Here is a 13513-nt window from a genome sequence, read left to right as displayed (position 1 = left end):
GAATTTAATTCACAACCAGAATTTATTTTGATTGTGAATTCAAAAAGTTGCGAATTTGAGTTTTTAAAGTTTGAATTCACAATTAAAACTATAACTTATTTTTGTTGTGAATTCGAATTTTAGTTGTAAATTCATAGATATGGTTGTGAATTCAAAAATATTAAGTTGTGAATTCATCAAGATGGTTGTGAACTCAAAAACAATAAGTTATGAATTTTTATTGTGAATTCATACTAGCAAGAATTGTTTCCAAGGTCATTTGATTCTTCTGTATGTAACTTATTCAGGTGATTTCTTGACTACCAATTCATGTTCAACGAAGATTATTTCCTCATTTTAATCCCAAAATTGTTCAAGAATCAAGAATATGTTTCAACATTTCAACTATAAAAAGAAACTAGTAAGCTGCAAATATTGAGAAAAAAGAGAAGCTATTATAACAAGAAATCATTAACAGCAGCACTCTGCAACTCCGATACAAATGCAAGGCCTAAGCCACCATAAGAAATGTTTAAATGTCAAAACAATAGAAACCGAATTGAAGTAATATATTAACAAAGGTAAAAAAGCAAAAAAAAAAAAAAACACAATCTGATCATATCTCGGAAGTTGAGGTTCATGTCGACATAATAGACAGGTCCAAACATATTATAGCAAGTCACAATGATTTGCAGACAGCAAGCAATCTGTGCATAGTATTTCCCCTAATACGACCGATTTGGTTTGGGCGACGACGACTTGGCCTTAGCGAAATCAGCGAGGTCTCTGAAAAGGGCGTCTTCCACCGCTTCCACCGCTTCCCACCTCCAAGGAATGCAATAATCTGCCCCACCCTCTGCCTCTGATCATCCAAACTATCCTTCAAAACCAACATTGTCCGCAAGACTGCCGCTGCACCACCACCTCCTGCATCATCACAACTCTCATCCTCCTCTTAAATTACAACTTGTTTGGCAGCCGCATCATCAGCTGGGAAAACAAGTTCCAATTGGAAGCCTTCCTCGTTGAAGTTTCACCCACTAATCCTCATGTGCTTCAAGAGTTGGCCAAAGGTAGAGTCAGCCTCATCATTGTCCTCGTCATCACTGCTTCTGCTAATGGATCAGTGAGGCGATGAATATCTGCTCCCCTCAGTGAAGTATCAAGTCTCACAGTCAATTACAGTAAAATCTAATTCAAGAGTGACCATTCGTATTAGGGTAGAAGAGCTTTCTCTTTCTTGAGCTTTTTCTCCCCCAAGCACTTTTGTAGTGGCAGATACCTCTCTGGGACTGGGGGTTGCTAACCCAAAATCCCAGTCAATGGTTTCTTCCTGGCAACTATCGTCAAGATACAAAGGATTATTTGGGTCTATAATCTTTGAAAATACTAAAGCAATACTGCTTGCCATTTTTTGAATCAAATATACATGATTCTTCAATCTACCTGCAGACAGTTTAAAATTTTAGTATAGAAAGGAGATGTAGAGAAATAAACGACAAGAGTTGTCACTAAGCGAGACAAAACCAAATGCTTACAACTAATTCCCTGAAGAATTAAGTGCAATGCATCTTTCATTGCATCTAGATCTTCTTTAGTCCTGCTGCAGGCAGAGACCTAAAGTAGCAGTTACATCTGTAAACTATGTTAAGGTGAAGCAGAAGATAAAGTATAAGCATAAAAAATTTACAGCAAAAGAATCGGAAATTTCTTCAAGTAATTCAGAAGATGGCATAAGAAAAACATATGCAATATGTTCATCACATTAGAAGGTGGAATACAAAAAAGTGTAAAGAACATGCAGCTTCTGCACTGCAAGTGAAAGAGTACCAGGAATATAAAGCCCATAGTTGCTAGAATCACTTGGCTGAACTCGTCCCACATTCCTGCAAATCCGCCATCTTCAGCTTCACCAAAGCCGTCACCACCACCACCACCGCCAGGAGGTTTCCCAGAGGTTCAGACACGAGCTAATTTGTAGAAGAAGCTTTAGGCGTAGGTTTAATTAGTCAAAAACCAAAAAGCAGGACCAAAACATCAAATTTCTTCTAATATACAATGCAAAACAACAAATTTCATCTAGAATCGTGCATCTTCTTAAGAAAATCACAAAAAAATTAAAAACGTATTAAAAACCTAAGGCTTGGCGGAGGGCGTTGAGGTCGCCAGACTCGGAAGCGGAAACGAGGGGACGGAGATGAATAGGTGTATCGAAGTGGTCGATGTCCTCGGCGAAGTCCACGCCTTCTTCCTCGAAGAGAGCGGCGCCATCTTCGTCGTCATCGCGTCGTCCGTTAGCCACCGCCATCTTCGCAGTCGAGTTCGACACCGTCCAGCCCGAGATCTGCAGCAAAGGCTTCCAGCGCGACCAGAGATCTGCTGCCGCTATGCGTCGCGGTGGTGGTGGCTGTACGGCGCTGCTGCCGATGCGATTGCCGGAGATTGAGTGGCCGCGGCGCGGCGGACGGGTGGCAAGAGGGAGAGGGAGAACCGGAGAGGAAGAGAGAGAGGGGATTGAAGGTGTGTTGTGAATTATGACCGGCCATTTTTTTACAATTTTTAAGTGGGGGTACTTTTGTACTTTTACACAAAAACTGGCCATATTTTAATGTTTTTATTTCATAGGCTAGATTTTAATTTTACAATATGAAAGTGGATACTTCTATATATTAACTCTTTAAATATTTTTTCTTAAAAAATATAATAACAACGAACAATATTTTCATAGATTATATAGTTTCAATATATTACAAATAATTTCCTAAAAAAAATATTACAAATTATTTATAATTAATATTTGGTGAGCTAGTTATTTCTGTTTGAGAAATCAATGACAACTACTTCCAAAAAGAAAATATATGCAATTTTATCTGTTCGTGTTCATGATACATTAAAGCAAGAATAAAATGGTAACTCGTAGCATTATTTTCAAGCATGACCGATAACCTAATTATTCAATAAATTAAGTTAATAGTTAATACATCTCACCTTTTGAACATTTTATTTACCTTAATCTATTATTAACGACTTCGTTCCAACTTCTTTCACTGTAAAGGAATAGAATATTCTATTCTTCATAACTTGTCTCAAACAAGAGAAATAAACGAGTAAATTTATTTATAGATATTCCGACATGTTCCCTATGCTAACTCGGTTCTTGAACGCTGGTCAACAAACAATACGAGCTGCCAGGTACATTGGTCAAGGTTTCGTGATTACCTTGTCCCATGCAAATCGTTTACCTGTAACTATTCAATACCCCTACGAAAAATTGATTACATCAGAACGTTTCCGAGGCCGAATCCACTTTCAATTTGATAAATGCATTGCTTGTGAAGTATGTGTTCGTGTATGTCCTATAGATTTACCCGTTGTAGATTGGAAATTGAACATTCTTAACTAATTACTATAAAGGATTTTCAATTTTTTATGACAATTTGAGATCCAATCTTATATATTCCTAAATTCACACACACACACACACACACACACACACATATATATATATATATATATATATATATATATTTGCAGCCAGTGCAATGGACGGAAAAATATTTTTTATTTTATATAAATTAATACTAATTTAATTATCATACTCATAAATATAATAAAAATTAATTTTAATTAAATATATTTGAATTGAATATTAATAATAAAAAAATAAAAAATAAAAAATAATGTACAATTATAAAATTTGATATTATGAAAAGCAAAAAAAAAGATAAAAAAATAAAAAATACTAATAAAAAAGAATTTAAAATACATTTTTTTTTCAAAAAGATGAGAGAGGGGAGAGAAATTTATAAAATTTTAATATTTAAACAAATTTAATTTGTACATTTTAACTCAAATATTTGTATAAAATATATCAAATTGAAGCTCTTATTGTGATCTTTAATTTGATATGCATATTAAATATTTATAATTAATAGAATTTCACAATTTTAGAAATAGATAAAACAACAAATAAGAAGTTACATAAATGAAAAATAAAAAGAAAAATATAGTTTAAACATAAACCTTCAATTTTATTATAACTACAAAATTGTCACTCAATTTCGAAATTGATTTCAAATTGGAAACTATTTTTCTAATATAGTATAGATAGGGAAGAGTTCAATGGAGACCACTCCCCTATATAGAGAATGAAGACCAAATCAGAGCCATTGATCTCACCAAAATCAATGAATCAGATTCATCTGAATTCTTCAAGTTTAGGAAATCCCGTAAATTCCTCATTTTCCAATTCTGGGAACCAACGAACATTATTATGAACTTACGAACATAAGTATGTTTATTTGTATGTTCATTTGTTTTTATACGAACATTAGTATGTTCATTTATTTTTTATAAGAATGCATCGACGAACATTAGTATGTTCGTAAGTTCATAATAATAATGTTCGTTGGTTCCCAGAATTAGAAAATGAGGAATTTACGGGATTTCCTAAACTTGAAGAATTCGGATGAATCTGATTCATTGATTTTGGTGAGATCAATGGCTCTAATTTGGTCTTTATTCTCTATATAGGGAAGTGGTCTCCATTGAAGCACCCTATATATATATTATATATGTGTATATATATATATATATATATATATATATATATATATATATAGATAGATATACAGTGACGAAGCCATGTATGGGCTAGGGTGGGCTGAAGCACACCCCCAATTTTGTTTCATAAATATTTTTTTTATTATTATTCATAAATAATAATAATTCAGCCCACCTCTGATTTAAAAAAATATACTATATTCTAATTAATTTTATTGCATTATTCTTGTCTACTATTCTTAATTCTGATACTATTTTGTGTTGCAAATTATGCTTATGATTAAAGGGTGGTTAAATAGAAGCTATGATAGTTAATTTTGTATCACTTCTTCTATTTGTTGGTATTCTGTGCATTTTATTTAATTTTATAAATATAGATAATTGATTAATGAGTGGATAAATAACAAGTTGGTCGTGTATATTGAAAAGATATTGCAACATTATTCAATGATCTATGTGGAAGGATCGGATTACTATATCCAGAGGATTGAGCAATCCAAGAAGATGTGTCTTCTTAAGGGAGAACTGATCTCAACAGTTCATCTGTTGACGTGGTATCGACTGACAACAATGATCAGTCGACCAGTAACCATTTCAAATTATGCAGTATATCAGTTACTTCAGTTATGAACTTTCACCTTTGTTTAAGCAACTTTCCAACAGATAAATATTTTTTTTTTCTTTCAACTGGTTGTTGGAAACTTTAACTGAATTATCCTTGCTGGACAAAATCTTTTATGTTACCTTTAAAATATCTCGATTTGTTCCGCCTTTTCACCTGCCTCTGCTACAAAATCTTGCAAACTTCGCTAATTTGACAAGAATCATTGATTTGATTTTCTCTACTTTTGAGGTACACGTCTCCTGCAGAGACGGCGGACGTGAAGTTTTCTATTAAAATTGGTTTAAGGCACCAAAATCGAAAAATCTTCACAATTCTAGCATTTTAAATACATTATGCCTTGAAACTTTTCTTCATCACAACTTACAATTTTCCACAGACTTTTCTGTGAGAACACTTTCCTTCTACAGAAAATTCTTGTTCCGACCATGGAGAGATCAATGACGAAGAAGTCATGGAGTGGGAAAATGATGCTCGCACACCTGGTCTATGCCGGACCATTCCACTGGATTGCAACACTTCTCCGAAGTCAAGTTCCTCTCTTCTCTCACTTGTTTCCAGCAACGAAAGTGTCTTCCATCCTTATGCCAGGCGCCAAGAAGCTTCTAAGCTTCAGGAGGATACAAGTTGAAGTAACAATCTCCAAAAGTTACTTCAACTGGTTATCAAGCTCATCTCACGTATCCTGTATACCTACATGGCATGCAACAACAACGAGCCCTCACTCGTTGTTTGCCGGCATTTTCTGCCGCGCATGGTCTTCTCAACTTAGACCTGGCGCAGGCAAATCGACAGTGTTAGTCCTCACGACTGTCACTGATTCGATATTTTCTTCTCACACCCATCTTACGTACTCTCCCTCTTTCTCCATCCCAAACCCTCATCTTCCTCTTTGAGGTCCGTATGCATAGCCGCTCTTCTTTATCTTTTTCACAAGAGCTATGCATACCCACCTTCATCTCCACATCCGCGCTCATCTTCTCCATCCCTTATCATCTCCCTCACCTACTGGCGTCATCCTCTTCTGAGTCACCTCTGCTCAAACTCCTCTCGAATCTTCTCACGGACTTTTGAGAAACAGAGTTGGGTATCGTCCGATCATAGCTTCCATCATCAGTCATCCTTCCTTTTTGATGTTGCCAAAAGGGGGGAAAAGAAGGCAAAGAAAAACCATCTGAGACTGAAGTTGGTAAAGCAAAAGGATCACCAGAAGCTCAAAAGGGAGACGAACCAGAAAAACCTCGAGTCAATGGAAAACAAGTGTTGAAGAAGAAACAAACAAAGGAACAAGAAGAAGATGATGAAGATGAAGATCAAGGTGAAGATCTAGCTGGAGTCCAACACTTTTCAGTGTTGTGTTTTCTCTGTATTTTATTTTCCCTTGTTCTGCTCTGTACCTCAACTGATTTCTCATCAGTTATTTTGAAATAAAATTATAACTCATTTTGATCTCAACCTGAAGACAATATATTTTTGTTCAGGCTCTGATTACTTATTTCAGTTTTGTCCTCGCTCTGTTTTTCTCTCTGTTCTGTTTTTCCTCTGGGTGCAAGTTTATAGGTTATCTTGTTAAGGAGGAATAGTATTTATTGTAAATACATGCAATTATAGAGAATAAAGAATAGATCTTAACCATATAAATGAACAGATCTAACGGTTAATATTTATTGTAAATACATGCAATTATATACAATTTTTAAATACAAAATACTGATTAAAATTCGAAAAGGGTGGCATAGTAATTTGAACACGGTAAAAACGGCTGGCCCAAAAATTACTCCACATTTACTGTGCCACATCGTCTTCTTAACCACCGCATATTTACCAAACCTAGTATCTCAAGGGTTTTCTCCGGGGAATCGGCGACTGCTACAAATCTTCTGGAAATCGGCGAGTGCTGCGATTTTTCGGGGAATCGGTGAATCAAAACACTATTTCGAACAAACATTCAACAGGTGAGTCTGTTAAATGGCTTTTTTCTTTTTCATTTTTGGTTGTTCTTTACTTTTGATTTTTGTAAATGATTTTGTGTTTGCGATTTTGTTCGAAAATTTTCTAGGAATTTTATGTGTTTGCGATTTTGTGTTCAACAGCTCATGATTTTGTGTTCGAAATTTCATAGGATTTTTTATTTTGTTCAAAATTTCAATATGATTTTTTTGATTTTGTTCGTTCTTATTTGGGAATTTAAGATCTGAAAATATTGGTTGATATAGAGATTATGACATTGGGTGTTTGAATTTGTTCGAAATTTCAATTGGGGCTTTGATTTTTGACTTTAAATAGAACATGCTTTCGACAAGATCTTGGGTGTTTGATGTTGAAATCTCTTTTGGGTGCTGAAATAGAACATGGTGTCGACCAAAAAACGTAATTTGGTCCCACCTTAATTTTACACTTCTTTGTCTTTTGGGTATTGAATTTTTTATAGAGCTTTGAGATCTATGAAATTACCAAAAACAAAATATGGTCCCCCACTAGTATTACAGTTTATATTTGTTCATTTTACTATGGTTTAAATGTCAGATAAAGTGTGGTTGTCCTATTAATGTTGTAGGAATTCTGTTGACTATGGGTTCGGCAAAAGGCAAGGAAAAAGCTTTAGAGGGTATGGATCGATTAGGTTTAATGGTTACAAATATAGTTTATTTTATATTGTTGCTAATTGAACATTGCATAACAGATGGTACAACTACTCACAAAGGAAGGAAAAGACAAAAAGGTGTGATCAATATTTTTAATATGATACATTGCATAACAGATTATTATTTTTTATTTAATGAATATAAAATAATGTATAGGCGAAGAATCGTCATCTGCTCGTGTAGCAAAGAAGAAAAAGATCGGCGAAACATCAGGAGTGAAAAATATGGAAGGTATATAACATATTCTGTTCTTAACAAATGTGTTTACAAATGAACTCTTTGTAGTTTATATGTCAGTTCAAATGAGTTCTTTGTAGTTAATGATGGATTTGTTTTTTTATAAATGAGTTCTTTTTATATTATGTGTCTGTTCAAATTATTTGTGATGACTGTTCGAAATATATAATGCCATATACAAATTGATTTTTCATTTAATATTTCTTAGTGTGTTAATGATGGATTTGTTTTTTATAAATGATTTCTTTTGATATTATGTGTCTGTTCAAATTATTTATGATGTCTGTTCGAAGTATATAATGACATATACAAATGGATTTTCCATTTAATATTTCTTATTGTGTTAATGATGGATTTGATTTTTATAAATGATTTCTTTTGATATTATGTGTCTGTTCAAATTATTTGTGATGTCTGTTCGAAATATATTATGCTATCTACAAATGGATTTTCATCTAATATTACTTGTTGTGTTAATGATGTATTTGATTTTTATAAATGAGTTCTTTTTATATTATATGTCTGCTCAAATTATTTGTTATGCTTGTTCGAAATATATAATGTCATCTAATATTACTTGTTGTGTTCTTTAAACTAATTAGTCTGTTCAATATATTTAGGATTAGGATGGCTGATTGAAATATATAAAATCTTTGGACTTGATTTACATATTTACAGATGAACCAAAGAGAAAGAGGGGTAAAAAAAGTTATTTGTAAATCCAAAGAATGTCAAATGTAGAAGACGCGTTCTGTAGAACAAAAATGGTGTTCAACCGAAGGAAAAAGCAGACCATCCGAAGTTGAAGACGCGTACAACAACTAGAGCTTTCTTCAAAAAATTGGCTGAATTGAACGATGCCCAAAAGGCTGCCGTCCAGGATATTGGTTTCGGAAAGATATTGGACTTTAATGTGAATAGGGTGCCATCAAAAATGGCATATTGGGTGCTGGACAGATTCAATAATAGGAATTGCACACTTGAGATTGATAATTTGACCAAGGTCCAAATTGTGGAAGATGATGTCTACAGGGTGTACGGATTTCCCAAGGGAAAAAAGCTCATTAAGGAATTTGAGCGCACAGCAGTGAACGAGCTCTTTATAGAGTGGATGTCATTCTTCGGCGTTGTGAACAGAGATAAAATCAAAATAAAGGCAGTGTTACGTCATATGATTGATTGTGCAGATGGCGGGACGTGGTTTAAGCGCCATTTCGTCATTGCTATGTGTTTCTCGTTGATGGAGAGTTGCACTAATGGGACAGTACATCCGTACATATTTGGAGCTCTGGCAAACATCAATGAAATCAAGACCTGGAACTGGGGAGAGTATCTACTGCGTTGTTTGATAGATCACAAGAGATCATGGATGGCGGACAAGACAAAAGTATTTGGTGGGCCGACATTGTTCTTAGTTGTAAGTACAGTGTTCATTAAAAAAAATATGTACATATATTTTGAATAACTTATGATATACATTCTTTTTATTGACTTGTTCACTTTTTGGTACAGCTTTTCTACGTGGATAGAGTTCAGATCGGTAGGGAAACTGTGCCTAGAAGTTTTCCTATTTTCGTGAACTGGGATGGAAAAACTTTGCGGGACCGTCAGGAAAAAGAGCTAGACGATGATTTCTTTGGTGGTGGTGCTGTTTTACCACCAATAGATCTGCCAGACGATGAGTACAAAGCTGAAGAAACATGTGAAGATGCACACGGTGAATACAGGGGTCCAGTGGCCACACAATTGATGAAGGACGCAATTGTAATTGGTGAAATGATCCATAAAGCACGAGAACTAGTCCATAAAGTTTCAGCTGAGGAGAAGGACTCAAAGTACTTCAAGGATAGCTTGGTAGCAGCTTCAAAAATTATAGGAGTAAAGATTGCTGTCGATGGGAAGTTGCATTCTAAATTGCCCGAGGGAATGGAACCTGAAACTGACCCATATTGGTATATGGACGAAGTTCACGCTGCAGTTGATGCAGCTTCATCTGATGCTTTGCATGAGAAAACAAGGCATGTGGATGCGAATGTTGATATCCCAAGTTTCTCGCTGAACGTTGAACAAGAATTCGAATATCCTGAAACCAATGTAAGTGTTCTTTCTTAAGTGTTAAAATATGTTAAAATATAATTCTGTTCGATTTTACAATTGTTCTGTTCAAATTCTTTATTTTAAAATAGTAATAGTTTAATTCAGTTTGTTTATATGTGCTTGTTTGTTCGTTTATTTGCTGTATTTTGTTTGTTTATTGGTTTGACATACTATTTTAACAAATTTTTGTCAAAGGGTGGTGTTATACATGGAAGTGTGACTGAAAACCATGGACAAAATGGTGGAGGGCTAGGTGACGTGTCTGAGGTTGATGCAACAAAGGGATTGACGGATGATGTATGTTTTAAACAAACCATACATTAGCTTTTGCATATAACATAGTAAATTATCATAATGTATATTTATTTATTTTATATGTTTTTTAATAGCAGGTTTTGGAATAGAATGAAAGACAAAATATAAAGGAGACAGACACTGAGATTCAGAATATCGATGTTGTGGGCAAGACTATCGCGACAGAAAAGGTAAGATAGTGCCACCTTCGTCATGACTCTAATTATATTCGAATACATTTATCTGATATGTTCATTTATTGTTCTTAACTTTGTCAAACGATTGGATTAACGATGGAATCCTTCTTGAAAATGGTGAAAGCATAGTTGGTGAAACTGAAATTGCCGTTAGTAAGGAGACGATGGTTCAAAGTGTAAGGGGTCAGCTAGATGGTTCAACCATGAATGAGGTATTTGATTACTAACCCTAAATATGATATGGGTATGAAATCTATAATCCATTAAAAATGGAGATTTTACTATTTTGTTTATTCAGGTTTTAATGGATGCTGCAACTGGAAGTGAAAAGGTTCAAGGCGACGATGTTAGTGGCGCTACCGTTGTTAGGCAGGAGGTCAGACGTTCTAACAGGGTAAATTGTCAAGATATGTTCGTTTGAGTATTATACTTGTTCGTTTTATTCTGCTATGTGTTCTTATACGTGTAAAAAAAATGTATGTTGGAACATGTCAGGTTAAGGGGATCCAGGTGGGTGATGCCGGGAAGCAGGTGCTTCGTCCTACCACAACAAAGACAGGGGTAAAGGTGGCATACCCTGTGAAGAAAGCAAAAAAATAATTCGATATGGTTGTATGTTAATTAAATAATTTTAGCAGGTTGACGAGAACTCCAAAACAATAGTTGTGGTGGATCGGTTACCGTTACAAGCCATTGACACAAACGTATGTGTCCTTTTGAATTGTTTATATTGATGGCTTGATGATTTTATCTTATTTTGGGAGTGTTTGATGATCTATATATATGAATTACTATTATAAATCCATTTGTAGTATTCAATCATTTTTATTTTCTTTGAAGATTATTAGTCCAGAAAGACGCGAGACTAAAGCTACAGGGAAGAGCATGTTCTTGCATACTTTAAAATTCCGCTCGCCCTATTTTCAATGTGATATAAGCACTTCAAAACCGTTGAAAAAAAATGAGAAGGAGTTGGGATTTTATGCCATGTACTTGGACAGTGGGGAGAAGTAAGTCGTTATTTTGTTGACTTTTCTACTTTAAATATATTGCTAGGAATTTTGTTTATATTAATTTTTTTATATTATATGTAGCAAGGAAATTTTATTCGAATTGATGGATATACAAGTAAGGCGTTTTGAGTTGTTATCAATGAGAAGAGGCAATGTGGTGAACATTTCTATTATAGATGCATGGACGCTAGTTCTGAACTGGAAAGAGCAATATCGATCAAATAGTTCACCACTTCGGTTTTTTTCTACGGCCAGCCTATATGTAAGTTATATATTTTCATATTCAATAAAAATAGACTCTAATTTACATTTTACTATTTTTTTAGCTCGATAGCATAGCTCCGCAAAATTTAAGTCTTGAATCACAACGAGCTAAATTCTTGATGGAGTTATATGTAGAGTTGATAGAGTTTGGAAAAAATCCAGTTGGGAACATTGACATGGTACGCAACTACTTTTTTAAATGAACATGAATTGTACTTTGCTTTATAATGTAAGTATTATTTATAAATATATTTGTTATTGGACAGTTTTTCTTTCCCGTATATGAACAAGAACGATACTTTGCACTGTGTGTGGATTTAAAAAGAGAACGAATCTTTGTGCTGGACAATCTCATAGACATACCAGATGACATTGATGTGATGAAGTATGACAGCCTCTGCACCAAAGTTGTAAGTGTTTTGAAGTACTATCGATGTATACACAGATGTTTATACATGTCTGAAGTTACAATTTTTTTTATAAATTGCAGCGTACACTATTGGTGTATTATCTAAACGACAAAGAAGAGACCATCAAGGCAAAATCGGTGACTAATTCCAAGATGCATATTGTCAAACTGAAGTGGCCGGACAAGAGAAATACATTGGACACAGCTATTTATCTTATGCGACATTTATAGACCTTCATGGGAGATAGTTCGTCAAATTGGAAGTGTGACATGTCCAACGCAAGTACACGACAAATCTCTCGAATGCGCGTGAGGTATTGCTCATCCATAATATCATGGTCTGGGAACGAAGTGAAGAAAGTGATTGAGGAGAATGCTGCAGTTGAATATCACAAGATATGCAGTGATCCATCGGTTAACATAGATTCAGTCTTGGTGGGTTGAGTTAGATTGATTTCTAAATAAATTTAAATTATCTTGAATTTTGAACATATTTAACTTATCACTCCCAAGTGACTTGATCGTTTTTTAGAGATATTATGGATTTCGATTGTTTTTGAGATGTTATTGATTTAAGTTGAATTATCTTGATTTTTGGACCTATTTAAATTGTGTTTTTTTATTAATTTATGGTATTTTTTTTGTAAGTGTTCTTTATTCAATTGGGCTATTTAATTGTATTTAAATTGCTATTTAAAGTGTAATATCTCAAATTCATATTAGGTGATCATATTAGGAAAATGAACAGAATACATTAAAATTTGAACAAAAGTAGATCAAATTATGAACATACAAAATGTCGCCACAACATGGGTACAATTTTTCCATACGTGAATTTCATGATATAGTGAAAATAAAAAAGTCACCAAAATGATATAAAACAAAAAAGTCCACCATCGTTATTGAATATTAAATAGATAAAGGTTCACTATAAAAAAAAAATACTCAACAAGATTAAATAACGTAGATCAATTAGAAAGCTTATTTCAAATTCATGTCCAATGGTTCTTATTATGCAAATGGTTCTTTACAGTAGTATAATATAAAATCGTTACAAAAATCGATTGTAACTTATAGGAAAGTCTATCATATTAAGATTTAATAAAACTTAATAATGCTTTGTATGGAAGTCAACAAATAGAACTGAACAGATTGCATTAAATTTTGAACAAAACAAATAAAAAAATGAACAT

General features: G+C 33.9%; 2 protein-coding genes across 10 annotated transcripts; one reads left to right on the top strand and one right to left on the bottom strand.

Annotated features, from left to right (window-relative positions):
* Positions 1-416: 416 nt before the first annotated feature.
* Positions 417-2563, bottom strand: LOC130989177 (uncharacterized). Of its 6 annotated transcripts, none has more exons than XR_009090524.1 (4): positions 2116-2528; positions 1810-1949; positions 1518-1614; positions 417-1425 (listed from the first exon to the last, which is right to left on the bottom strand). XR_009090524.1 is itself a non-coding variant. In XM_057913116.1 (4 exons), the coding sequence occupies exons 2-4, from the start codon at positions 1861-1863 to the stop codon at positions 1142-1144; spliced, it is 417 nt and encodes a 138-aa protein (XP_057769099.1). In that variant the 5' UTR covers positions 1864-1949; positions 2116-2563; the 3' UTR covers positions 417-1141. The 6 variants fall into 6 exon arrangements, 2 of the variants coding, with proteins under 2 accessions (XP_057769099.1, XP_057769098.1); XR_009090523.1 differs by having other exon boundaries at positions 1810-1966; positions 2116-2517; XM_057913116.1 differs by having other exon boundaries at positions 1518-1596; positions 2116-2563.
* A 5404-nt stretch (positions 2564-7967) lies between these two features.
* LOC130989175 (uncharacterized) lies at positions 7968-12882 on the top strand. 4 transcript variants are annotated; one of them, XM_057913114.1, is made up of 11 exons: positions 10170-10440; positions 10536-10628; positions 10764-10846; positions 10933-11028; positions 11130-11195; positions 11273-11338; positions 11475-11644; positions 11729-11909; positions 11974-12090; positions 12178-12321; positions 12402-12882. In XM_057913114.1, the coding sequence occupies exons 3-11, from the start codon at positions 10799-10801 to the stop codon at positions 12549-12551; spliced, it is 1038 nt and encodes a 345-aa protein (XP_057769097.1). In that variant the 5' UTR covers positions 10170-10440; positions 10536-10628; positions 10764-10798; the 3' UTR covers positions 12552-12882. The 4 variants fall into 4 exon arrangements, 2 of the variants coding, with proteins under 2 accessions (XP_057769097.1, XP_057769096.1); XM_057913113.1 differs by having other exon boundaries at positions 10759-10846; XR_009090519.1 differs by lacking the exons at positions 10933-11028; positions 11130-11195; positions 11273-11338; ... (3 more) ...; positions 12178-12321; positions 12402-12882 and adding exons at positions 7968-8040; positions 8725-9463; positions 9559-10140 and having other exon boundaries at positions 10339-10440; positions 10759-10846.
* Positions 12883-13513: the final 631 nt, after the last annotated feature.

The sequence above is a fragment of the Salvia miltiorrhiza genome, chromosome 6 (genome assembly GCF_028751815.1).
Source record: "Salvia miltiorrhiza cultivar Shanhuang (shh) chromosome 6, IMPLAD_Smil_shh, whole genome shotgun sequence".
Classification (NCBI taxonomy): domain Eukaryota; kingdom Viridiplantae; phylum Streptophyta; class Magnoliopsida; order Lamiales; family Lamiaceae; genus Salvia; species Salvia miltiorrhiza.
This window is presented reverse-complemented; position numbering and strand designations above follow the sequence as displayed.

What these genes read in the sequence shown, in the direction of transcription:
- LOC130989177 (XM_057913116.1), bottom strand. Translation starts at nt 1,863, where the DNA reads ATGTGGGACGAGTTCAGCCAAGTGATTCTAGCAACTATGGGCTTTATA. An exon ending in CTATGGGCTTTATATTCCTG is followed by an intron (nt 1,597 to 1,809) that starts GTACTCTTTCAC and finishes CTGCTACTTTAG; the next exon opens with GTCTCTGCCTGCAGCAGGAC. An exon ending in AATTCTTCAGGGAATTAGTT is followed by an intron (nt 1,426 to 1,517) that starts GTAAGCATTTGG and finishes AACTGTCTGCAG; the next exon opens with GTAGATTGAAGAATCATGTA.
- LOC130989175 (XM_057913113.1), top strand. Translation starts at nt 10,597, where the DNA reads ATGTTGTGGGCAAGACTATCGCGACAGAAAAG. An exon ending in ATGGTTCAACCATGAATGAG is followed by an intron (nt 10,847 to 10,932) that starts GTATTTGATTAC and finishes TTGTTTATTCAG; the next exon opens with GTTTTAATGGATGCTGCAAC. An exon ending in TACTTGGACAGTGGGGAGAA is followed by an intron (nt 11,645 to 11,728) that starts GTAAGTCGTTAT and finishes TATTATATGTAG; the next exon opens with CAAGGAAATTTTATTCGAAT.